Source organism: Mesoplodon bidens, assembly GCF_964165515.1.
Source record: "Mesoplodon bidens genome assembly, chromosome: 8".
NCBI lineage: Eukaryota > Metazoa > Chordata > Mammalia > Artiodactyla > Ziphiidae > Mesoplodon > Mesoplodon bidens.
This window is the reverse complement of record NC_138165.1, coordinates 105,212,978-105,240,880: the sequence shown is the minus strand read 5'-3', so window position 1 is coordinate 105,240,880 and position 27,903 is coordinate 105,212,978. Positions and strand designations below refer to the sequence as shown.

The 27,903-nt window shown below is 42.3% G+C and overlaps 1 protein-coding gene across 1 annotated transcript in view; it reads right to left on the bottom strand.

Moving 5' to 3' along the window:
* CAB39 (calcium binding protein 39) overlaps positions 1-27,903 on the bottom strand; it is an 87,839-nt gene that overhangs the window by 9,104 nt on the left and 50,832 nt on the right. The window contains exons 3-6 of the mRNA XM_081242233.1: positions 15,789-15,953; positions 13,362-13,480; positions 7,791-7,959; positions 488-547 (exon numbers count right to left, since the gene is read on the bottom strand). Coding sequence (XP_081098359.1) covers positions 488-547; positions 7,791-7,959; positions 13,362-13,480; positions 15,789-15,953 — 513 coding nt within the window. The remainder of the gene's footprint in view (positions 1-487; positions 548-7,790; positions 7,960-13,361; positions 13,481-15,788; positions 15,954-27,903) is intronic.

The window sequence follows — 27,903 nt, the reverse complement described above, 5'->3', positions numbered from 1 at the left end:
GACTTCTGAGTCCCCCAGCGGGCCTTGGTCTTGGGCAAAAGGAGTCAGCAGCAGAGCAAGGGCACAACTGGCTGCTGTGTCCTCTAGGCTAGAGTTCTGCCCATCTACCCGCTGCTGTCCCCCTTCCTCTCTACTTGTAAGCAGCAGGAATGTGAGCAACTAACGGAAAGTAAGGGGAAGATAAGAAGCCAGACAGTAATTTTCTTTTTATCTTAACTGTATATTATCATTCACCAGCAAAGTGCTTTATTTTCCTCTTCTAAAGCGAAAAAAGATGCAAAGGGCAGTGTGTCGTCAAAAAGATAAAATTCTGTTTCTGACCACATAATGCTCCATACCTCGTTTTAGTAGAGAAATGATTACAGCACCAATTAAAAACATTGTATTTCCAAAATACATACTCTGGTAGAAAATCTAATTAAAATCTTTCATTTCTGGTAACAAAACTTACAATGTGCTATTTTAAAATAGTGTTTCATGTACTTACTCTATCATAATGTTGTTCCAAAAATTCTGCGCTGAGCAATTTATGTCTTGTAAGTAAATCCTAGAAAAAGAAAATACACTTTTTACAGTTGTTTGGCATTCAAATTCTTTTAGAAAAGAGAATCCTAAACATTCCACGCCATTTTACCTGATAAAAACTGTTGTTAAAAATTACTATACTTAAAAACATTTGAGCATGAATTGTACTGAAAATGTTGATTCTATGTAAGAGCAAATAAAATCATTAATAATCAAATTGTGATTGTAATGATTGAGTGTCACAGGTCTACAGCTCTTAGAAGGAAAAATTTTAAAAAAAATTGATAAGGCAATGGAGATAAAAACTCAAAGAAAGGGAATCAAGAATTGAAATGAAATAAAAGTAAACGGTTGTGATAAAATGTCAAATAGTATACTTCTCCTGGTGGCAAAAGAGGACATTTCTTTTATTAGAAAAAGTACTGGAGGTTCCATCTTCTTCCTCCTAAATTCAGTTACATTCAGTTTCATATTGAATGCAATCTTTTTTAGAGGTAGAATGGTTTTTAAAAGCCCCATCATATTATAAACATCAGCTCCTAAGTAAGCAGACTAATGCTGCAAACATGTAGCACCAAAAGTTAGTATGACCTAGAGTCCAATTGTGCACCCCTATGAAATAGAGCTTATGCCTCACCCCATGAATTTCCCTGGAAACAACTCAAGGATCATTCATTCAGAAAACACCTACTATGTGCCAGATAAAGTTCTAGGTGCTGGGGCTACAAAGACAAAAAGATATGGTCCTTGCCTTCAAGGACATAGAAGTTAGCAATGAACTAGCCTTGGTCTCACCAGGTGGGAACAAGAATGGAAACACGTCACAGCAGGAACAGCCAATTCATCTTTGGTGAATTAATGAATTAAATTCCTTTAGAGCTGCCCACTGGAGAGGTCACTGCCAATAATCCCCTTTCTCCAAACCAACTTTCCTTTAACTTGTTTTCTTTGCTGTGTACGTTGGACTTACCCAGGTTACAATGAACTAGTGTTTCCTGAAGTATGTCCTGAGAAATGCTTGAAGGAATGCTCCAGGGTCAATGAATGAGGAAAATGCTACAGCTCTGGTTCCCTCATGGGGATCCATCAGGTTTCAAGAGACTTTGCAGGGAGCTCTTTTGCTGCCTGCTTGTTAGCACCCTTCCCTGAAAGGCCTCCTTTGCACAGGCTTTCCCCTGGCCTAGTTACTTCCAACCTTTGGACCTCGACTCAAACATCACCTCCATGGCGGACCCTTCCTGACTGGTCACTGGCACCAAAGCATGGTCACAGTTATGACTTGACATCTGTGGGATTATTTTATTAATGTCTCTCTCACGATAGGCTGTAAAGTCTATAAATACAAGGGTCATGTCTATTTTTACTAATTTCTGAATCCCCAGCACCTATGCAGTATCCAGCACATAGTAAGAGCTTAATATTTAATAAATAAATGAATGAACCAACAGAATCAGGGAACATGTTTGGGAAAACAGCACATTAAGCAATCTTCAAAGTATGCTTTTAAGAAGGCTTCTAACTCCACCCCAAAGACTTACAGGTGTTCAAACTGCTGGATGGGGTATGTGTCCTACGCCCATGGAAGGTCTACCCAATTTTTCCCAAATCCCCCTTGGGGATTAAACAGGCAAAATTAGAAAACCTGGAGTTTGAGTACCTTCAAGCATCTGGAAAGAAATGCTATGAGGCTTCCCCGTATGGGAAGGAGGAGATGGCAGGGCTAGAAGAATTTATATTATCTATTGGTCCATGGGTTGAGATGTGAGGGAGACAGGAACATGAGAACTTTAAGGGAATGTATCAAGCATGCTTGTTAAAGAGTGTGTCCCGCCTCTAACACGCTACTGTGTGGTCTATGACGGTCTCCCTTGAGTTAGGAGCCTCAAGGGCAGGCGTTTGTCTGGACAGATCACTGCTGAACCGGGAATTCCCTGGCAGTCCAGTGGTTAGGACTCTGCACTTCCACTGCAGGGGGCCCTGGTCAGGGAACTAAGATCCCACAAGCCGTGCAGTGTGGCCAAAAAAAAGAGATCACTGCTGAACCTCAGGACCTAAAGACACGAGCAGGCACTCAGAGACTTGTGGAATGAACTGAATGAACAACGAAAAAGTGAATTTAAGGACTGCTGTGGCTAGATCCATGCATGACTGAGTGTCACGTCTACTTTTTTGTGGCTGGGTCTTTCTGAAGGCCACTGTGAGGAAGTACAGAGCCGGGAGCCAGGTGCTCACCGCTCTGTCATGATATGACGACAGAGAATGCCAAGGGAAGGGGTCTCAGAGACAACGGCTCTCCACTGGGGTTGGTTTCTTAGGAACAGGTAGGTAGAAAGTATTACTCTGAAAAGCAAAGATCCTAAATATGCTGCGCCAGAGTTTTTTTCTTTAGGTCTGAGTAAGGTGACTATTTACCTTGAAAGCTGTATCTCCAGCAGCAGCAAGAGGCTCACAGTTGGGCCACACATGACAAGGGGGAACCTCAAACATCTCCCCATCAGAGATTCTACTTGTTATCATCTGGTTTAAAGAGACCAGGAAGCTCAGGAAACCACTGCCAATCTAGGAATCACATCTCCATGGCCTTGGGGTAGGAGAGACTGGAAAGGGGTGCTGAGGCTGCTAAAGCAGCCCTTCTTTAAGGAGAGTAAAACATTAGCAGGGAAGGAGCAATTGCTTGGAGTGGGCACAGAGTAAAAAGGCCGATACTAAGCTGGGAAGAGAGGAAGTGGGAACTTGCGCAGAGCCTCTGTCTCCTGAGAGATGGGAGAAGACCTTACCCTTGGAACTAGAGCCGAGAGCTCTGGAGAACTCAAACCAGGCTGGGGTGGGGGTTGGGGGGGGCAGAAACCGACAGATCAGAAAACGAAGGCAAGTGGTCATGCAGCCAGCATCTGGTAAGCGACCCCCAGAGCGGACAGGATGCACGTGGTCCCAGATCAGCAGAGCTGCTGGGCCAGCCAGCAGGGGGACAGAAAGAACATGATTTCTGACTTCCCAACCTGTTAAATTCCAGTATAGCCGAGACCCTGGCATTACCTGGAGGAAGGTCAGGGGTCATCTCCCAAGTCCAGCAGATTGAGCAGCCAACTTTTAGGGTGGGCTGAATTTAAAAGATTCCTAAAAGTTATGTGAGTTTGGGTCCCAAACATCATGTCACAAAGACAGCCCTGGAATCCCTGAAGAAATGCTGCTCACCCGGGGGCTATTTTCACAGAGGCTTGGCAAGTCATGTGGCCCAATTTCGTACTTGATGACTGTCTATGTCCAAGGACAAGAGACTCAGTTCTTCCAACTGTGTGGTTCACCTTTGGAGCTCTGAAAGTCAGAAAGTTCCTCCTGTGCTAGAGAGTCAAAACCTATCCCCAGGTTATTTCCAGAAAACTGTCAGAGTCAACAGAACTAGGTTTAGTACATTTTCTCTAGGACCCACTTTAAATCCAAGCAGTGCTCTCACGCAAGTCCCTACCGAGTCTCCTCTTCTTCAGGCTAAATACGTCCAGTTCCTTTAACCACTCCTCGAATGACAGGTTCTCAGTCCCCCTCACCATCTACTGTCTTCTGAAAGTCATCTATTTGTCTATGTGCCTCTTAAAGTGTAGCGCCTGGAATGGAACACATTTATGTGTTGTTACCTTATAAGCTTATAGTGGGGTGAGACCATCGACAGCTCCTTAGGTCACACGTTATGTGGTCACAGGTAGCTTAGGGGCAGGGCAGCAGCATCATATACTGTTTAATCTGACTGGACGTACTCAGAATTTTGTTTACTCAGGGTGGGCTCTCTAGTCAGACTGCCTGGGTTCAAACTCTGGCTTCCCCATTTGTGGTCTGACTTCCCCCAACATTTCTAGGCTTCAGTTTCCTCATCTGTAAAGGAGATAATAACAGCATCTCCTTCATAGGGTTGAGCATGATATGACGTTACCTGCCTTTTAGTCATTATCACACTCTGTAGCGATTACACCTAGCGTTACCTATTACTATTATGCCTGACTCCCACATCTCATATCAACAGAGCTGAGTCCTCAGGAGGAAGACCTCAGTTCATCCATATTTAATTTCAGCCCGCTATCCTCTGGCCTCTCTGGATCTTTATGAGCCTTATTTCAGGATCTCTGTTATCTGCTTTCTATCCCTTCATGGTATACGGTATACATTGTAAGTCTTTAATAAAAATGTTCAGCTGTGCTGAGTAAAGACAAATCCACTAAGAATTCTGCCCCAAGAGGGTGGCAGTCCATTTTCTGGCTCCTTATGGATATGGCGTTCAATTAATTATGATTGCTACCCTGAAACTCCATCTAGCTCCTACCTTTTCATTGTTTCCATGAAAACAGACCTGTACAATTATTCAACATCTAATATATCCACGTTGTCATAAAGAAATAATTCTAATAGCTACTGTTCACTGCATACATACTATGTGAAGACACAATAACCCTGACATACTAGTATTACCTACATTTTGACAGATGAAAAGACCGAGGTTAAATCAGCAGCAGAGCTGGGAACTGAATCCAGGCAGCCACGCCCTTAGCCCCCTGATCTACTGGCGTCTATGAGATTAGTATGACTGAACTTACTCTTAGTGAATCCATGCTGGCTGTGGGTACACGGTTTCCTTTCCAAAATGCTCAGAAATCATCTCTTTAGCAATACTTTCTAGTACCTTACACAGGTATAATATCGAGCTCCACCAGTCTCTCTGGGGAATCTACCTTCTTTTACTCTGGAAAATTGGAAATATATTTGTTGGCCTTCTGATGTCCCTCCCCGTCTCCTTAATTCCTCAAAAAAAAATATGTGGCCACTGATTTACCATCTCAGAACCCCATTCGTTCAAGCTATGAATCTTAAACATGTTTCACGCAGGTAGTTTTAATTTCCTTTTAAGACTCAGCACCTGTTCCTTGGACTTTAAATCCAGGGTTATGGATAAGCTGCATTTGTTTCAAAGTTGTTTTTTTGCTTTTTTTGTTTTTTTCTTGCGGCATGTGGGCCTCTCACTGTTGTGGCCTCTCCCGTTGCAGAGCACAGGCTCTGGACGCGCAGGCTCAGCGGCCACGGCTCACGGGCCCAGCTGCTCTGCGGCATGTGGGATCTTCCCGGACCGGGGCACAAACCCGTGTCCCCTGCATCGGCAGGCGGACTCTCAACCACTACGCCACCAGGGAAGCCCTGTTTCAAAGTTTTTGTGTGTAGAGTGCACTTTCTGGGAAGGTAGCTCTGGTCATAGTCTCGAAGGAGAGCACAAACCATCTATTCTTTTCTGCTCTAAAAATGTTCTTTGCAAAGAAGACATTAGCAAACAGAAGAGGAGCGGTCCTCCCTCCCTTCCTGTCAGCACCTCTGGTGTGCAGGTGAGACCAGAGCCGACCAGACTTTTGAAGGAGGGGTGGGTGGCACCTTCGGTGTGTTCGGTAGGTCTGCGCCTCTCCTACACTGTCTCAGTTTGGGGCTCCACGTAACTTTGCTTCTTGCAGAGCTCTCCATTCAGGAGGCTCTTTAACTAGCTCTGCCCTTCTGAGTCATCAGGAGCGGCTGAGATACAGAAGCCACGCTCGCTCCTCACTGCTCTCTCTTCTAGAGCTCATCCTTAGAATCCTACCTGGTTGTAAAGTTTCCCTTCTTCAGGTAGGGAATACCTGCCTGACTCTGCCTAATCCTTTCCTCTCTGGCTACCACGACCCGACAGGGTTGCTTTACCCACAGTGATTCCATCACCATCGTTTTCTTCTTGGTGAGAATCTCATTCAGAGAAGCAACCCTAACTGAGATGGAATTACCAGCCAGGCCAAGCGGGGACTCACATCTGTGGCACGGAGTTGTCAGCACCTCTCCCTCACCTCTGAGCCACCTGTGCCAAGAGCGTGTGACCTGTGTCCTCTTCTTGGTTAGGCGGTCCGGCTGCACTCCCCGAGCCCACGGCTGCTCCTCTCCTCTGCCCTCACCCTCCTCCTCCCAGAGTGCCCCACGCTCAGGCTTCTGGCTTTCTTCCCGCCCAGGAGCACCCCTTTTTGACACATGGTGCTGCTACACCTCCCTTCCTAACAGGTCTGCTACGTTTGAATGGGGCGTCCCCTTCCATCAATATATCCCAGGTCATGAGTCCCATCCCACCAAGTGCAGTGATACCTAAGATGTCGTATTTCCACTCTATGTTATAATCTCAAATTCATTTCATTTTGCCTTGTACGTTAATGTATAAATATCTGAGGTCTTCTGACATCCTCTCTAACAATCCCTAGGCGGCCAGGTTCCCAGGCTTTCATCCCATTTTGAGGGTGTTCATTCGCTCTGAGGGACAAATTTTATTCAGAGACCAAGACATGTGCTCATTATCTCAATGGCTCTTTATACATAAAAGTGAACCTTCACAAAAACAGTGGCCACTTCTCACCGTAACAGTGTTCATGGTTTCTGAGCACAGTAGTCTGCAGGTTAGTATATTAAATTCTGATTATATTAAAATTACAGTTCTAAATATTCACTTATGAGGTCAGACATTTTACATAAGGGAATATAACGTATAAAGGCTTGCTCTCATTGTGAAAAACACTAATAAACATTACTGTTTTATCTACATACCTTAAACAGCACAGAACTTTGCAATTCAAAACAAAAATGTGCACATTGTACAGTGGTATCATATCATCTGTGTATTTAATTTACACAAACACACAACAGGGAGACAAGGTAGGCGGGTGGGGGGGAGGAGTAGTGCTGGTGATTCTGCACCCCCACCCCTTGTGTTTAATAAGCTCAAGCTCTGGCCTGAGCAGGAGATGGGAGAGAGAAGTCCACTGTGCCCTTGGGCCTGTCCACAATAGAGAAATCTCTGTCCTGAGTGTGGTTCTGGTATACTGCAAATTAACAACAGCCCTGAACAGAAGCCAACTACTTTGTCTGATGCTTAATCAAAGAAACTGCTGCAGTATGTTCCAACACAGGAGAAAAATCTGATTTTCATATGTACTGCATATCTATATACTGTACTTGATGGGTAATTTAACAGAAAAGTGTACTTTTGACCGTACAGGACTTTTTCCTTTTAGACAGACTTTAGAATCTAACTTTTCTACCCTTTTTAAGCTGTGACTCTACTGCGTATGCCTGAGTCACAATACACATTTAAATATATCTTCTCTCTTCCCGCTAGAGGGCAGCCATGTATAGACTTGGAGGGTAGAGAAGGTTTAGGAAAAACAGCACCCCTGTTAATCTCACTTGTATGTATACTTAGAATATTATAGCTTTTATGTTACCTTGAATGTGGCAAATGCATCTGAAGCTATATCAAATGTTGACATTTCGACATATCTGAAGAAATCATAAAACTGTTCTGACCACAAAATGATTTTTGCAAGTGGTTCATGTCTGATGCATTCTCTTAACATTATTCCACAATTCAGAGCTATTTCTGGAGACTCATATCTGCAAAAAGAAAAGACAAAGATGACTGCTTTTTTCCCCCATCACTGTTCTTTTAAAAACTCTAACAGTTCCAATTTTTAGAACAGGAAGTTTCAGACGTGTCCTAATTAAGAGCAGGTTACGAAATGCATCTCTCTCAGAGTAGAATATGTGCTCAGAGGGGTTCAGTCCAGAGGGCACACACACATTAGTTGGTGGTGACTGCTTCAACCCAAAGAAAAATAACAGCTGTGAGAGCGATCATGGGAATAAAGGCTCATTACTTAAGCTAAAAGATCTGAAGAGACGTCTGCCGGGTCACACCTCCAAATAGGGTTTAGTTTTACATGTGGTGCTCTCATCACTTCAGAAAAACCAAAAGCTGAATGAAAAAACAATATGAAATAAGCAAAATAGTCTCCTAAAGTTCATAGTATCTAAACGGGTCTATCAAATATACCGCATTTATATTTCATTGCTTCAATTCAGTACTCAAAATAGTACTTTCAAGACCGTTGGCAGCAACACATAAATGCTACAAAGGATGTCACCAAGTGCCTAGTCAGGGATGGCCCGAGGGCTCTCGCAGAGGACACAGGGGACTCCACGGCATCCCTCATCAGCTTTCCGCACAGCCTTCCTCTACACCCATCTCAATGTCTCTGGCCTCTTCCTTCCCCGTGATCAGAAAGAGAACCTTGTTTTCCTCTCAGCCCAGCAGACTCTTCCATTCTGATGTACATCAAATCCCTCGGACTGGACTCTGCCGTTCTGCTCCAACACAGCACTCTGTTCCTCCACCTGCTTTCAAGCTGCACACACGGGCTTAATCTCCTCCCCACTCAGTGTCCTCTAGTTTCCTGCCATCGAATCCATTTCCTAACATTTTACGAGTAAATGCCTCCGCTTCGCTAAAACAAATGGTCTTTTCTCATCAATTCTGCTATTTAATTTCCTGACAATGCACATCTTTGCGTCTCTCTCTTTAAAAAAAGAAAAGTTCTCCCAGCTCTCCTTCCTGCCTCCTCTGTTTCTATTTCTCGCCTGGCTGAGGTCTTTCCTCTGTTGCCTCTGGCCTGCTAGTGAACGCTCCTACGATCTCATGGTTCCCTCCACGGCTCCTAAATTGCCCCAGCTCAGATCTACCCTGGGCTGTAGTTAGGCATTTTCTGTTGCTTCTGGACAACTTCAGTTAAAGGCCTACCATAAACTCTACAAGTCTAATATGGCATCACTATTTTGCTTCAGATACCTGGGTCTAAAACAGGTTTAACAGAACTTTCTTTGATAATGGAAATGTTCTGTAACTATGTCGTCTACTGAGCACTTGAAATCTGGCTAGTATGACTGAGGGACTGAATTTTAAATGGCATTTAATTTAAATTAATTTAAAATTAAATAATTACGTGTTGTCAGTAGGTACAGTATTGAACAGCACAGTTCTAAACCTTCCCCTCTTTACCTACTCCCAACCTTCCCATCCTCAATATCACCACTCCTTTTAAATACTTCTTTGCAATATTTGTTTCATTTTCTTTTATCCATTCCCAGTGCTGCATGAAGTCACACCTAGTCACTCAAGTGACCCCTAACCAGCACCTTTGTTCAAGCTCTGTCTTAACAAATCTATCTGACGACCAGTGTTATCAATAGCCTTTCCAGCTTAGGAGCTTATAATGATTTCTTCTTGTTAATCAAATAGACAAACGTCTGGGCTTTTGATGTCCAGGCGTCCCCACATCATAGCTACTCCTCTGGTACAACTCCTCTCCCACTATGCCATAAAATACTCCGACTATCTCCTTCCTGTTGTCAATCACTGTGTTCATTCCTGCCCTTGTACTCACTCTTTTTTCTGCCTATGCAAATTTGAAACCATCTGGAACCTCAATCCTAAGTCTATCTCTGTTACCAACTCTTGCCTTATTGACTAAACCCACATTTTATCCCCTGAAATCCACTAGTAGTGTTATCTAGTAGAATTATCCTTCTGTCGTACATATGTTTATCACAGATCCTGAACAAGATCAAAACCACGTTCCTTTGTATCACTTATGGCATGGCAGCTAGAATGCTTACTGGCTCTTAGGTGATTAAAATGTCTGCTCACAACATGGCTGATCATACAATTCATCTCTGCTGATCTGTAACAGGCAGGAGACTAGAAAGACAAGGGTAAGACACTTTGGCACAACAAGTTGGGCAGGTTTTGATGGCAGTTTGTCAAGCTTGTCTTAAACGATTAAATGTAAACCAGTGAGTACAAGGTAAACAGTTACGCTGCACAACCTGTTAGCACGTTAACATTTCAATCGCCAGTGGAAGAATGACCGCTCCAGATTTAGACGAACACTAGCAACAGGATTATTTTCAAATGCACTAATATTGTTAGCATAACTCTGCCAAATGTCTAACATCAAAGTGCCAATACTTATAGCCTGAGTGGATAATCACACTGCGTTAAAGTAGTCCAAACTAATTAATCAACAAAAGCAGAAAAATCTTTTTATTTTTTATTTTTTTGGCCACACTGCATGGCTTGCAGTATCTTAGTTCCCCAACCAGTGATTGAACCTGGGCCCTCAGCAGTGAAAGCGCCGAGTCCTAACTACTGGATTGTCAGGGAATTCCCAAAAAAGCAGAAACATCTTAAACTGGTAGTTTCAACAGGGTCCCTGGAAGAAATGGCTGTTTCCGGGTCTGAGGCAGGATCTGTACAAAATGAGCAAGGGACATTTTGTGCCAGACAGCAAGGAAGCCATCAAAGATGAATGGGGGTGTTGCCAAAAGGACATAGGAGCCAATTTGAAGGAGCTCTCAATAGCCCAAGACGGGGCAATTTGGACATAAAAATTTGGTCATAATGACTGCAATGGATTGAGACACATCAAATATATTTTAAAACCCCCTAAAACTTGAGGTCATAATGGTGCTTAAGACAATAACATACTCATTGCTCATCTAAGGAAGTGGCTAGGGCACCAATTGATTATACTAAAAAATGATACAGTGGAAAAAATCAAGCATCTATTCTGTCTTTCCTATAGGAGTCACTGCTGAGGAACGAAACACATTTAATATACAGAGAAGGAATAACAGAATTAGCAAATCACCATTTTGGACCTAGACAATGATCCTCAGTGGATACTAAAGCCATTAGGTGAAGGGTTGATGGAGAACTTTATAATGGACAGACTGACAACGCCTACATCCACTGATCAATCTAAGTATCACCAGAAGTAGGACAATCTGCGTTGCCCAACAGGAAGCAATCCCATCACAATCCCATTCATGAAGAATTCCTGCCCCCCCCAAACTGAAGCTGAATCTAATCAAACTAACTTGAAAGAATAGAGGATAGAGGAACACGGTTACAGGTGAAACCACAGAATGCAAATCCCAAATATGTGGTTTTCCTGCAAAACAAATGACCCAGTTGCTTCAACAAATAAGTGGTGTTAAAAGAAGGGGGCAGGAACTATTATAGATTAACAGAGAGTTAAGAGTCATATCAACCAAATTCAGTTTGTGGACCTTGCTTGAAAACTGATTTAAACAAAATGAAAAATGACATTTTTGGTGAAAATCAAGGAAATCTGAACAGTGACTGGGCATTAGATAATATTAGGTTTTTAAATGATATTATGGTTATGTTGAAGAATCCTTTATTATGTACTAGGGATGCATACTGAAGTGATGTTATGTTTGAGGAGGAGAAACAGGAGGCAAGGAATAGATGAAACAAGAATGTTAATAAGTGTTAGTAGTTGTTGAAGCCTGGTGACAGGTAGGAAAGGGGTTGTAAGGGGTGGGGGGACAGCTTCTGTGGGATCCCAACACCAGTGGCTTCTCTTTGCCTCCCTAAGCTGAAGTTTCTGCTCTGGTCAGCTCAGCTGAGAGCTTGAAACCTTTCTTTAAATATTACTTCAAAAGTCTTACTTTACATGACATTAAACAACATTCATATCATACCCCTGGCCACTCTAAAGTGAAAACACAGGCAGAGTTAACTAATTCATAGATTTTAATAACCGCTGCTTTCTATGGAAAAAGGAAGACTGGCTTTAAAAATACACAAAGGCATTTGGCAGCTGCTCTAAGAACACTAAAATTTCAGACTACTCACTACATGTTCATACACGCAGCTCTGGATTGATACAACAAAAAATCAGATGCCAAAAATTCCGTATGGCAACATCTGAAGACGCAACATAGATAGTTAGAACTAGAAAGAAGGAAATAGAATGCTGGCATCCAACACATGCACTGACTCATGCTTTGTCTAAACGAGTTTGAACTTGGGGGAAGTGTTAAACCACAGAGATATGCATCAGAGTGAGGCAAGCTGTAAAGCTGGGGCAGGAGAGCGAGCTGATTCACGCCACCAGTCATGCCAATAGAACAGCTGCCCGCCAATTTAACAGAACACCACCAGTGCACACATACCCAGAGCCGGCAAACAACTCTGGTGTGAAACAACAGGAGTTACCTTGCCAATCCGTGATGAGGGAGAAGAGGATTTTTTTTTTTTAACTTTTAGTTTTAAGGCTTTTTTGGTTTTTGTTTGATTTTTTTTTTTTTTTTTTTTTTGAAACTGACAGGCTACCCAAAGATAAATGCCTGCTTAGTCCAACAGTAATTCCAGGAAGATGCACTGTGAATTACCAAATTAAGTGGGTTAGTGAGTGGACACACACAGGTGAAAAGCAAAGGGAAGTACGTCATAAACATGTACTTTGTTGACTGTTGACTGAACAAGGTTAAGCTATATAGCATCCAAGCTCCATTTACTGGGAAGCCTTTGCTGCAGTACAGTGTGCATGTACGTCCAAAGAAGATGTCTTTAAACACATGATTTAGCTGATATTTCAACAATTAAGGTTTTTACATCTTAGAGAACAGAAATAAGACACAAAGGACTTATTTTTATTTATTTATTTATTTATTTTTGAGGTACGCGGGCCTCTCACCACTGCGGCCCCTCCCGCCGCGGAGCACAGGCTCCGGACGCGCAGGCCCAGCGGCCGTGGCTCACGGGCCCAGCCGCTCCGTGGCATGTGGGATCCTCCCGGACCGGGGCACGAACCCGCGTCCCCTGCATCGGCAGGCGGACTCTCAACCACTGCGCCACCAGGGAAGCCCCAGAGGGCTTATTTTTTCCTTCAGTCATGTATGGTTTGAGAATATAAAGGCTCACAATTCACCTAACTTTAAAATCCCATGGGCATTTTCAAATTCAGTTTAGCTCATAGGTTAAATTTTAAGGAGGGAAATGTGTTCCAGAACTACGGGAAAATGAGCTGATGAAACTACAAAGGAAATGCTTTCTGACATTCACCATCCTGTTTTTGCCCAAGACCATCTTTCCTTTTTATTTCTCAAGTCAAAAATATAAATCTTATTATATTATACTTTATACATACCCTTTCAATAACATGAACAAAATATTCTGTTGGGTGCAGATGTATTCAACAGTAGGAGTTCTTGTACCAATTTGTCTTCTGAGAATATTGTTGAAAATCTGAGCCACGTCTTTCTTGCCCTATTAAGGAAGACAAAAATATCAAAATGCCTGACTAAATGCCAAAATGCCCTAAATAAACTCAAATCTAGGTACTGTATATTTATAATTATGACTGATTATCTGACTTTAAAATGTTCACAGACATTAAATTTTCTTTTTTATTTCTTCCTTCGTAATTTCAAATTCTAAGTTTTAATAGTGAATTTTTTAAAAGATTTTTTTGATGTGGACCATTTTTTTTAAGTCTTTATTGAATTTGTCACAATATTGTTTCTGTTTTATGTTTTGTTTCTTTGGCCTTGAGGCATGTGGGATCTTAGCTCCCCGACCAGGGATCGAACCCACCCTCCCTGCACTAGAAGGTGAAATCATAACCACTGGACCACCAGGGAAGTCCCTAAGTTTTAATAGTAAAGTATTTTTGACATGAATAACGTGTTGACAAAGTGAAATCTTACTATATATAATTTCAATGATTTCTAACTCTCAGAATCGTGCTGACTCGGATATGAAAAACAAAACCTTGCTATATGCTTACATTGTTCAGGGATCTGCTTCCCACCCACGCAGCTTCAAATAGGATGCTTGTATTGTAAACAATACATATAGCTTCCTTTTGTAGTGATGGAAGGAGGAGAAACTGTATTGTTAGTGTAATAAAAATGAAAGAATTCTGTAAGAAGTTGACCTTTAATGGCAAGTAGACATATCCTCCTACTAAACTAGGTATACTTGGGAAAACCTTTATATATAGATAATTAAGGTACTAAGTATCACATGATGCAGTAGTTCAGAGATCAGTTACACCACTGTACTTCACCGAACAAAATAGGTAGATGTTAACACAATACAGTGAAACTTATCATCAGAAAGCTGCACAAGAAAGTAACAAATGGAGAAGTAGACCCCAAGAGGTGTTTCAGAGTTGCCACTTTATAAGGCTGACAAGTCTGCAGGAGAGGGGAACGCTAGCATTCCCGCACTAGAGATCACCCTGGGGCCTCTGCTAGGTCAGGAGTAGTAATGGCAATCTGGAAGAACCAGTCTCAAGGGCACACATTTCTTTTAAATTAAATTTATGTCTCTGAAGTCCCAGATGAATATTAAGTTCAAGGCCCAGGTTGGGGAGTGGGGTGGGAAGACGAAGGAGAAGGAACCGGATGGTCCAGTGCACTCCCACCTTTGCAGTGGAGATAAAAATCCTTGTTGTTGGAATTTGACACTCTATTAAGTTCGGTCTGTTCTAAAAGATAGAAATAAATTTTCATTCTCTTTTATTATCTATTGATAATACATTCAAGTAACCTATGAACCACATCTTCCCCACCCTGCTCTAAAACTGAATCTGGCTACAGGTGTCTGTCATTTTCTCCCCTGGTTTTCCAAGTACCTGAATAGAGACACAATCCCTCAGGATGATAAACACTGGGGCTTAAATAAAGCACAGCCATAACAAAGAGTCAAAGAGGAGACTGCTCATGACCATGCCAGAGCCCTTCATTACACACTTCTCAGACTAGTTTATTCAGACTGGTATCAAGGACCATTCTTCTCACTAATAAATGCACTAAATATCCAACATGGGATGATCTGGCTGTATAAGCCTGGGCACCAATTTCAAACGCCTACCACGGACGAGCAGGAAATGCAAATGAGCGCAGCAGGCCGAGGTAGAAAAAACAAGCTGTGCAGTCTGTGGCACACCCAAGCGTGGATGCCAACGTCACGGGCTGAGGGGCCACACAAGACTACAAGGCCCAATGTTGCCAAATTTTCCAAGGGAAGCCAGAAATTCAAAATTGTGTATAAAATCTCCTGCTGTTTTAATGTTATCCTCATTTAAATATTTAAAAGCAGTGCCAAGGAAACAAAACACATATAATCTCGACTGTAGTGAGTTCTCAGCAGGTTAAAAACAAACAAACAAAAAAAACCTAAATGTTCTCTAAGATCTCATCTACCTCAAAAATTCTAACACTCTATTGTCTTCTTTAGATTGTTTATTCCTTGAGAGCCAAGAACCAGTGAATTACGTAAACCAGCAGCTGTTTATTAAATACAGCCTAAATGAAAGGGCATAACAAATACCTAAAAAACTTCATATACGATGTAGTGAAATAGGGGGAAAAAACCTGGCCTAAGTCCGAGATACCCTTGAGTTCCTACATTGGCCCGCTTATTAGGCAGGCAGCCCGGGTATGCTTACAGGTCAGTACCCCTGAGCCAAGAGCCCAACAGGAACCTTAAAATGTTTCAGAGGAGAGAACATACGGAAAATGACTATGAATAGTTAATGTTTTTGAAAAATAAAAAATTGATTTCTTACCTCAAAGTCAATGAGCTGTAAATCAGCTACTAGGGTGCTAAGGAGCCCACTATTATACAGTTCTTGAGCGAGCTGTGCCACTGCTTCTGTCTGTGGCTCTTTTTCATTTGTGCCATACAGAATTTCTTTCATGGCAACCAGATTTTTGGAAACTTCTTCTGTAGCCTGATTTTGGGGGAGAGGAGAAAATTCATTTTCACAAACATATATAACATACCTACACTTGCTAAATACCTTCTCTATATATTACATACCCCCAGATCCCTGTACAAGACATAAAGGTGGGCAAGCCCCATCCTGGCCCTCAGGAGTCAAAAACTGCATGTGTGCACATGTGGGGACTGACATATGTGTTCGACAGCAAAGGCCAGCAGATTCACAACCTGTATACTTGAACGCTGAAAACAATGTTGTTGTAGTAGAAACAGAACAGGGAGAAAAAGTTCAGTTCTGCTCAAATGGGAGGGAAACAACATGGAAGAGGCACCTGAGCTGACCATGAGAATGGAGAGACACTGACAAGCAAGAACTGGCTGGGGAGAAGGAGACTGAGGGGAACGAATGGCATGAACTGGGGATGAGGGAGAGAAGCAGCACAGGGCCTGTCAGAGAAAAGGTGTGGAGGGAATAAGGGAGTGACAGAAGAAATGAAGCTAAAAGAGGCTTTGAATGCAAAGCTAAAATATTAGCAATAAATAAAGTCACTAAAAAGCTTCCACTTCTGGCAAGATGAAAAACAAGGGTCAGATTTACCTTCCCTCATGAAAAAGACCAAAAATTGGAGGAAAATATTTGAAACAATGAATTTTAAACACTGAACTTCAGGCAGCACAGGAGAGTGATTCCTGAGAGAAGGGACACAGATGAAGCGAACCTCACACTTGCCCTAGCTTACTGCCTGCCCGGAGAAAACTTACAGGCCACGTCACAGGGAGAGGGAAGCCAGGCAGAACAGGCAATGTCCACGTGAGGAGACAGAGCTGGGAATCTATGGAGGCCAAGGAGACTTGGTGCTTTTGCAGGGCAAAGTACCAGAGAGGAGACAGCCACACTGAAGAGAGTGTTAGAGACCTGCAAAGACTCACTTGCTACTCTATCTGAGTACTGGTAAGCACAGGCATGTGAGTAACTACCCAAGGCCAGGGAACAGAGCCATGGAGCTCACGCTAGGCTCCCATCAGCCTGATGGAAAACCTCATATTCACAGGCATAAAGCAGAGCTCTCAAAGGATTTTGTCTCTGCTGTTATAAAAAATTAGCCCTGGACTAAACTCTGCTCTCCAAAAAGCTTAAAAGCAAGCCTGGAAAGAATCAAAACTGAAAAACACAACCAGTAATGAGGAGGAAAAACAGTCAACAGTAACAGCCCTGCAAAGTGACACAGATGGCAGAAATCAAACAAGGACATTGAAAGTTACTATAGGGCTTCCCTGGTGGTGCAGTGGTTGAGAGTCTGCCTGCCGATGCAGGGGACACGGGTTCGTGCCCCGGTCCGGGAAGAGCCCACATGCCACAGAGTGGCTAGGCCCGTGAGCCATGGCTGCTGAGCCTGCGCGTCCGGAGCCTGTGCTCCGCAACGGGAGAGGCCACAACAGTGAGAGGCCCGCGTACCGCAAAAAAAAAAAAAAAAAAAAAGTTACTATAACTAATAGTCAGTACGTTCAGGGAAAAAACGAGCATGTTAAGTAAAGGTATGGAAGACATAAAAAAACCCCACCAAAATCAAACACTTAAAAACTAAAATTTATGAAATAAAAATTACACTGGATGGGATCAACAGCAGAGCAGACAGTGCAGAAGAAATGGTTAGTGAATATGAAGACAGAGCAATAAAAGCTATTCAAAATGAAACACAAAGAGAGGGAGAAAAAAGACAGCACAGCAGTGAGCTACAGGATGACTGTAAGCAGTCTAATACATGTGTAACTGCAGTCCCCAAAGGAGGGGGGAAGGACAGACAAGATATGTGAAGACATAATGGCTGAAAAATTTCCAAATTTGATGAAAACTATAATCCCATGGAGCCAAGAAGTTCAAAAAAATCCTAAGCACAAGAAACAGGAAGAAAACTACGCCAAGCCATAGAATAATCAAATTGCTTAAATTCAGTGAAGAGAAAATCCTAAAAGCAACCAGAGGGGGGGAAAACATTACAGACAAAGAATCAAAAAGTAACAGACTTCTTGACAGAAATGATGCAAGTCAAAAGATAGTGGAGGAACATCATTAAAATTCTGGGGAAAAAACAAAACTAAACTGTCATTGTAGAATTCTATACCTAGTAAAAATATTATACAAAAATGAAGGTGAAACAAGAATTTTTAAGACACAGAAAAGCTGGAAGATTTTGTCACCAGCAGACCTGCACTATAGGAAACGTTTAAGGAAGTCCTACAGGTAGGAGGAGAATTCAAGATGAAAATCTGTGTATACAGAAAAGAATGAAGAGCACTGGAGACAGAAATGTGGATAAATGGAAAAGATTTTTCCATTATTAAAAAAAAGTCTCTAAAAGACAACTGGCTGTTTAAAGCATAAATAACTGTATTTTGGGGTTATGCCATATGTAGAACAAGAATATGTGGCAACAATAGCTCCAAGCGGGGGCAGTGTTAAGGTTTTTATACATGAAGCAGTATAATATTTCTTGAAGACAAACCACAAGTTAAAAGGCATACACTGTAAGTCCTAAAAGAACCACTAAAAAAACCAGAACAGTTATAGCTAATAAGCCAACAAGGTAGAATACTAAAGATATGTGAAAAACATAAAGGCTATAAAAAGCTAAATAAACGGAAATATTTATGACCGGAAATTACTTCAGGGAGATTACTTAGCACAGATTCAGAGGACATCAGCCTTTAACGGTACCTAAAGAATCATCCAGGTATTCCCTTCTACAACCTTCTAAACCTTCTTACCAAATGATCACACTGCTCCACCTTAAATATTTCCAGTGTCCAGTAATGCAGGATTAGCAGACTTCAGAATCAGACAGCTGTCAGAAAATTTCATAGTGAAACAAACATTGCCTCACTATAGTGTCGGCTGGTCCTGGGTCTGCACTGCAGGTAAGGCAGTATCTTAACTTCTCTTCCACATAAAGGCTCCTCATTGAAAACAGCTTGCCTGTCTTCCCTAAATAGTCTTCTCCAGAAAAACCTCCTCCCAGCTACTTTAACTATCCTCCTAAGAAAGACAGGATTAATGTTTCAACTCTATCCAGATGGAATGATGCACAAGACACCGGACCACCATTTCCCTGCAAATGTTGCAAATTTAATGTAGCTCAGGGCTACCTTTAAGAATTTTTGCAATTATATCATATAATTCATTCAAAGCCAGAATAAACACTGCAATGATGGTTTTAACTCTTCTCACTATTTAAGTTAATCTCATTAATAGCCCATCATTCAACACTGTGGAGGTATTTCTGAATTCTGAAGGACATCCAAAATGCCAGCTATTGTACCCATATTTGTATCATCTGAAATCTGATAGGTAGGTATGCCTCTCATGGCCTCAATCATTAACCAAAATGCCGAAAAGGAAGTAACTGAATGGAGCCTAACATCATGCCTTTGAATCATCATGCTCTTTTCAGTAACAATCTATAAATAATCTTTGGGCATGGCTGCTCAACCACTTACATATACACTTATTTCCAAATGATATTCAAAAGGCTTTTGTTAAATACTTGGATAAAATAAGAATATACTATTTCCTCCACATTTCCTGAATATAAGGAAATGAAATAAAGTTAATTTGGTACGACCGTTTTACTTAAGTCTATGCTGATTTCTACTGCCTACTGCTTTCTTTTCTAAATGCTTACAAAGTATCTTCCTAATAATCCCATTATGAAACCTTATTCAGTATCAATGTAAGCAGAATCTTTACCTCTTTGAGTCTGCTGTTACTACCCTATTCTGTTAATGTCTTAGATTTCTGACAACAGTTTGTTGTCATCCCATATATAAACTTTAAGTACCCCAGAATGTTACTTTTTCTGGGCCAGGAGATAAGAATCATTTATCAACAGTAAATGTTCTCTTATAATCTAATTACATGTGTTGCCTTTTCAATTTCATTTTATTAATCTCTATTCTTAAGATGATTCTCTTTGACCGGAAAGAATCTGACATTTAGTAGGTTTTCTGAGTATACTGTCTGCTGAATTTACTCAGTGACCCTACGTCATAGACCTTAGCCCCGCCTGCTTCTCTGACTAGATCAAAGTTTTGAGGTTCTTAATAACCCTTCATGTGTCCCAGTTTATACTCTGCTTTGAAATCGTGATATGATTTTAAATCTGAGATCAGACCATACTCTATGCTCTCTGATAGCAAAGGATGAAGAAGAAGTGCTCACCATGTTGGGGGGAAGGGGAGTGACAGCTGAAGTATGGGGTTTCTTTTTGAGGAGATGGAATTTTAAAAATTGTGTTGTTTGTGGTTGCACATTATCGGTGAATAAACTACGAACTACTGAATTGTACACTTTAGATGGGTGAACTATATGATATGCAAGCTGTATCTCAAAAAAGCTCTTTTTAAAAAATGGAGGAGAGAAGCAAGGAAACAGAAAGCTACCTATGGTGCTTCTAAGATGAAAGGCACCCTGGATTCACACATGAAGCCCTCTTCTTCCCTTTCAGCAGACGACATTGTCACCTACATTTCGAGCGGGGAGGAAAACACCACCGAAACCTCTCCTCTGCTATAACCATTATACTCACCTACCTCTATTAACCCTCCTTGCTTCTGAATTCCACTCATCTCCTGCCTTCTCAGGATCTCATCCTGTCTGTTATCTCATCTCCTCATATAGTCGACTCCCCTCTTACTTGATTCCCCCAAACTCCAATTTAAATATGGTCTATTAGATTCCTACTAACAAAACTAAACAAGCTCTCCTTTGACTCCATAACCCCCTCCCAGCTACTGCCCGCCATAATTAAGCCTCTCAGAACACGTCCCTGTGTCTGTTACAGTCCACATCTCTTTCCTATTCACTCTTCAGCCCAATCCCGTGAGGCTTCTACAGCCAGTACGCTATAGCTTTTAGACAGTCACCAACGACCTGCCTGCCATAAAGACAATTTCTAGCCTTCATCACGCGTGAGCTCTCGGCAGTATTTGAAGTTGGCTACACCCTGCTTTTAAAACCGCTCCTCCCTGTCCTCTGTGACTTACCAACACCTTACTTTTTTTCTTCCTGTCTCCCTGGTTGCTCCTTCTGTCTCCTTTTTGGCTCATCCTCCTTGAGTGGGCCATTTAAATACTGGGAATTCCTCCAGGCAGAGTACAGGGCCCTCTTCTTCTCATTCTATCATCTCTCCCCAGGTGACCTCATCCACACCCACAACTTTAATGAACACCTAAATGCAGATGCCCCACAGATTCCTATCTCTAATCCAGTTCTTTTACTAGTATATTAAGCAATCTGCTAGAAGTGTCTCTACTTGGATGTCTCAAGGTATCTCAAACATAATGCATCTAGAACAGAACTCACGCTCTTGCCCCAAAGCCTATGTTCTTCCCTTGTTCCCTATTTCTGGGAATGAGATGCCACTATTGATGTTCTTATAACGTGTCAGAAACTTAGGATTCATCCTCGACTCTTCCCTCTTCCTCACCCTGCCCCGATATCTAATCCATCACCAAGTCTCCAAAATCCATCCATTTATACTCCACCATCACCACCCAAGTCCCCATAACTCTTGTCTGGACTACTAAGGAGCCTACTGACTGGTTTCCTTGAATTCCCTACAGTCCGTTTTCCACATCACAATTAGAATGATCTTTTCATAACACAAATATGATTAAGATTTGTGCTTAAATCCTCCCCTACTATCTATACACCAATGCCCTGGTCACACTGGGCTCCTTTCGGGCCCCTGCACATGTGGGCGCCTATGCCCACAAGGCTCTTCGTGCTCACGTTCCGCCCCACCTCCCGGCCAACTCCCACTCTTCCTTCACTGCTCAGCTCAACGATCACCTCCTCAGAGAAGTCTTTCTAAGTCAATTCTATCATACATTCTCCTACTACCTGGTACTGCTTCACAGTGGTTTTCACAGTTGTATATAACTCTGCTTTTCCTTGTATTTCTAATTAATGTCTGTTTCCTTCTGCTCCATTAGTAGCCCAGTGCTTGCAGGTGCTCCATACATGCTTGATGAGTGGCTGAACATGAGTATACATGATCACTGGGATATAAAGTCCAGATGAACACTGGATGTAGGGAAATGGGATGTTCTCATACCATAAAGTCAAGGAATTCCTCTAAAAAAGTAGTGTAGATACAGGGACCTGAAGGAAGGACACTCTGCAACACCTCACCAAGAAAAGTTAAGGGAATCTACCTGACAGAGTTTCAGTGGTGAGCAAGGAAACTAACTCCCTGTTTCCTCAGAGAAAACAGTCTGGAAGGATACACACCAAACTGAGTATAATATGCCTATGGGGAGGGGCAAGAAGAATACTTGCACTTTGCACTTTCTGTATTTCAGATTTGTTTGAATGTTTTACAGTTCATATTTTAATTTTTTTAAGAGCAAAATGACAAAGGGAATGAGAGAAATAGATCAAAGTGTTCACTAAGTTGGTAACAATTGGCTTATCTAATTTCTGCTTCTGTTTCCCTCCTTTCACTCCTCCCCACACATCCCCCCTAAATTTTTAAGATTTCTAACAAATAACTAAGTACTGTGTATAGGTCTACACATGTAATTAGGTCTACCAACCACGCCTTGAAAACCAGTGCCACAAACACTGCCAGATAGAAAGTTAAAGACTAGAATTGGGCTTAACAGATAAAAGGCTACTCAAACTACTGAGAAGTAGAGAATGGCACTGGGGACAAGTGACTTCCAAACCTGGTTATTTCCATGGTTAGTTACCATCGACACAGGATAATCAGCAGCGTGATATAAAAGAAAAACTAAAATTCATCAACTTTATTGTTTATTTTTTTTATTTTATTTATTTATTTATTTTTTTTTTTTTCTTTTTGCGGTATGTGGGCCTCTCACTGTCGTGGCCTCTCCCGTTGCGGAGCACAGGCTCCGGACGCGCAGGCCCAGAGGCCATGGCTCACGGGCCCAGCCGCTCCGCGGCATATGGGATCCTCCCAGACCGGGGCACGAACCCGTATCCCCTGCATCGGCAGGCGGACTCTCAACCACTGCGCCACCAGGGAGGCCCTACTTTATTGTTTATTAACAGTCCTGATACATGAGAGCAATCAAGTTCATATTTCAATTGACGACTTCTAATTTTATGTATATTTCAACCATTTGTGTGAGTTCTGTTCCCCATTACAAGTTGAACACAATTACAAGTTGATTTTTAAAAAGCTTGAAAAAGAAATAAACATGATGAAATATTACTAAAAGATGATCAGAAAAGCTTATGAAATTAAGTGATTCAGCAGAAAAGGTGATGCAGCAAGAATTTACTGAATGAAGACACCACATACAGAATAAATAAACTTGGCTGTTCTTGTTTAGATTTCACTTGGTTCCCTTCATCAGCATTCACATTAGTGACCCTGGCCAGCCTGCATTATGTCAGCACGTCCTCTGCCTCTCTGACCACATCCTCCTTATCTGCCGCCTCCCTGCTTGTCTCCTCACACCTACTAAGTAAGCTGTTCACACTTACAGCTCCTCACACGCTGTACCATGGTCAAGCTGCTGAGATCATCATGACACCTAATCCACTGGGCTCCTTAATGACCGTGGGACCTGTCCTGTGAAGTCAAAGTTTCAGGGCTGCCCATGCTCACAGCTCCAGGTCTCCTGCTCCCCTAAACAATGTGGGATGTCCTTTACTGAAGACTTTCTCTACTTCAGCCCCCAGGGTAGAGCAAGTGACGGAACCTGTGCACACCTGGTTCACTAAAATTCATGCTGTTCAACTGCTTTCACTCCAGCCAGAAACATTCCTTCAAACTGGATTGATTTTTCAGCCAGTTACTCCCAGCAGCAAATACTTCAAAACTGCTCCACTTTCCACAACAGAACTTAGTTCTCTTTCTCTGTTCCACATCCGAACATCTAGCTTCACCTCCCCCATACTGAAATAAGACTTTCTAGTGAAAACATCTTCAACTTCTTTGATCCACCTTGATGTATTTCTGCCATCCTGTCTGGACCCTGGAGATACACCAGAATCACCTGGGGAAATTTTAAACAAAGATGCTCACTCCCCTAAGAGACTTAGTAAATGACAAAAGAAAAATAGTACTTTTACAGGGAGACGCCACTTAACCATGTGATCATCACAAATGGTACTGAGACTACTGGCCTCGTGAGCCTCCTGAAAGGACCCGCTGCAAAGGGCACGGCATCACTTCTGTGGTCTTTCTTGCCAAAAAGGCGTCACCTGCATTGAATCATGAGGAAACATCAGCCAAACCCAAATTAAGGAACATTCTACAAAATAAGTGGCCAGTATTTTTCCAAAGTGTCAAGGTCATGAATGTCAAAGACAGACAGAGAAACTGTTCCTGATTAAAGGAGACTAAGTAGATGTTACAGCTAAAAGCAATGTGTGATCCTGAATTGGATCTTGGTCCAGAAAAAGGACATTAGCAGACACTGTGGAAATTTGAAAAAGGTCTGTGGATTAGTCAACAGTATTGTATCAATGTTAGCTTCCTGATTTGATCATTGCACCGCGGCTACATAAAATATTAACATCTGGGGAAGCAGGGTGAAGGGCACTCTTTTGCAATCATTTTATCAGTCTTAAAAGCTAATCAATCCTCTTATTTTGCTTTACTTCACAGGTAAGAGGCAGCCCTCCATAATCCCCAGGCTGACGGCTCTACGTATGTGTGCTGGCGAAAGGGCCCCTACATGAAAAGGAGGCTGGCCTTGCCTCAAGTCCCCCCTTGCAATTTTGCCAGTTGTGTGGCCTCATGCAAGGTTGCTGGGCCCGACGCCTGGTGGGATCTATTCCATTTCTCAAGATCTCGAATTCCAAATAAAGGTTCTCCCAATTCTCTTCTGCCCCGTCATCTACTCTCACTCTCTCGCCCTGGAGGCTTTGTCTCTTCTCACGTGACCCCAAATGCTCACACCCCTCCTCTCCCCTCTCAGCCCATCCCCGCCTCCTGCCATCCTCCTGACGCCACAGCAGCTGCCACCTCGTCTCGGCCCCCGGCCTTGCAGTGCTCTCTCTTCTCATCTGCACCTCTCATTTCCCTAACACGCATTCAAGGGCTTTAGAAAGGGATTGCTTACACTTCTTTACACCCTCCTCCCTCCAATGTGACCGAGACAGTGATTTACACACGGTCTGACTTCACGATTCTGTTAAATGACTGAATTGTCTAGGACATTTCGTCAGGAGAACATGGTGTTCTGAGACACAGATGCTACACGTATGTGGCCAGTGAGCCTCATATTATGTTTCATGGGTACAGTCTACTAACAGGAGCCCACTGTTTTTATAAATACATGGCAATGAAGAGAAACGTGTGAGAGAAGCACCCCCCTCAGGATCAGCCCATTCACTTGACTGGAAAATGATGTGGACTGTGCCTCACTAACTCACACGCTGCTGACTCGTCTAGGTGAGAGAGACAGAATTTTAAGTCCCTGATTGTTTTCTTGCAGTTTCTGAGAAGTGGTTTACCCTGTATGATTCTACTAAGCAGCCACATATACAGTGGGAGTCTGGGGACACCCAGTTGAGCAGAGTCACGGAGGAAAGAGTCTGAGGCTTGGCAGAGCTTCTCAGAGTCAAGGCCGGGGTAGGGTGCGGGGCAGGCATATCAATCCTGTGCCATGAAGCCTCACTGACTTCCACAAACACCCAGTTGGTAACGACTTTATTTCCACTTAGTATCTTTACAAAATACTTAACACTTAAACAATTTACGGTGCAGGATCCACTTCAGCAGTAACCGATATCCCAGAGTTCACACCCATTACTCTCACCTCACCAGTAACAATATCAGAACTACACTTCTTCCCCTCCCAGGGTGAGGAGGCAAGTAACTACTTCAAAACTTCAAGTGTCGTGCCCATAATGACTTCCCCAATTAGAACTAAGGCTATGAGACTTCCCACTGCCTGTTTTCTCTTTAAAAAAAATACGAGGTGGAGAAAAAAGCAACTAGCAAGCCAAACATTTGTACAAGTGGCCTATTTCAAGACCTCCAAGAATTCAGATTTCATACTAAATCTCTTGCCTTAAACCCAATGTTTCCACAGTACCCATCCCTGTACCATTTTACCGTCATCAGTGGCAACCACTCAGATACCAAGTTGTGATACAAAAATACATTTTTAGAAGACCAGAGGAGCTACTCACTCACCCACTAATGCTTCCAGACCACATCCCTGAAGTGCTCGTAGCCCTTATCACCCACACCTCTTCTGGACCCAACAAGGCCCAACTACTCAGTAGATCCCAAACTGGTCTTACGGTGGGAGGTGTCTAATCACAGATGGAGGTACAGGGTTTATCTGCTGGAGTACAACACGGGGCCTGCCCTCCCCTTGGCTCCCAATTTTTAATAGATAAAGTTACTTGTTAAGCCTAACTTACCAATATATAAAGCACACTTAAACACAGCAAGAGTAAAACGTTTCAAGTATAGATATGGCTAATTCAGAAATTAAAAGGCTAATAACCTTAAAAGAAAATATTCTACTTTATCATAATGTTAACTTAAAATGATGAAACATTTTTCCCCTCCTATCAGAGGCAAAGACTTCTAGAAGATATACTGGTAGTGGAAAAATATATTGGTACAACTTTACTGGAGGGCAATTTAGCAAAATGTATCAAAAAGCCTTAAAAGCTGCAATCCCTCTGAGTCACCCATTATACTTCTAGGGAATTTACCCTGGGGAAACAGATAATTACACAAAGATGTTAAGTACAAGCAGTGTCATTTACAATAGCAAAGGATCAGAACTAAAAGTTATCCCACTGAACTGGTTAAATCATGGTGTACCCATAAAATGGAAGATTATGGCGAGCTTTAAAAACAAGTACATCTATACCGACATGCAAAGATGTTAACATTAAAATTAAAAAACAGGGACTTCTCTGGTGGCGCAGTGGTTAAGAATCCGCCTGCCAATGTAGGGGACACGGGTGCGATCCCTGGTAGGAAGGTCCCACATGCTGCAGAGCAACTAAGCCCGTGCGCCACAACTACTGAGCCCGCATGCCTAGAGCCCGTGCTCTGCAATAAGAGAAGCCACCACAATGAGAAGCCCGCGCACCGCAACGAAGAGTAGCCCCCGCTCGCCACAACTAGAGAAAGCCACACGCAGCAACGAAGACACAACGCAGCCAAAAATAAATAAATAAATAAATAAATAAATAAATAAAATAATTTTTTTAAAAATTGAAAAACAAACCAGGACCTAGAATAGCGTGACCTCGTGTTTAGTAACTTACCAGCCCCAGAAAGACAGGGAGAGAGCTAGAATATGCATGAGAATCTGTGAGGATATCCCACTATCTTAACAGTAGTCATTTCATGTGGGAGTGGGATTAGGATGAGCTTTATTTTGCCTTTTATACTCTGCTGAATTTTCTGAACTTTTGGAATGAACGTATTACTAAAACATAACACTTCATATAGATAGAAATATAGAAATCAATTAAAACTATCAGGCTTGATGAAGGAAGCATAAATATCTTGCACATACATATGCACCCACACACCCACGCTCCCACATTACCTACAGAGTGCTTACAAAAAGGGAAAGAGGGAGAAGCTGCAAATTTCGGCCTCCTCTCCCCTCACATAATGGTTTCAAACGAACAGGACTTCGTCAAAAAGATACTGCAGTAAAGAGAAAGAATCTGATGACTCTAAGGTTTTGAGCCAGAAAGGCAATATTTCTTAAACCAGTCAGTCAGGAATACAGAGACCAATTCTGGGGCAGAGAAAATGAATTTTTGAGTTGAATATGTTAAGTGTGAAGGGATGCCTCAGTATGGAATCACAAGATCTTAAGTGTTGAAGAGATGTCAGAGGTCATCGTAATCAGTGGTTTTTTTTAAGTGCTTTTGGGGGCCACTGATAATCACACTTCTTAATCCTGCTGCCATCATTTTTCAAAGTAAAGATCTTGTG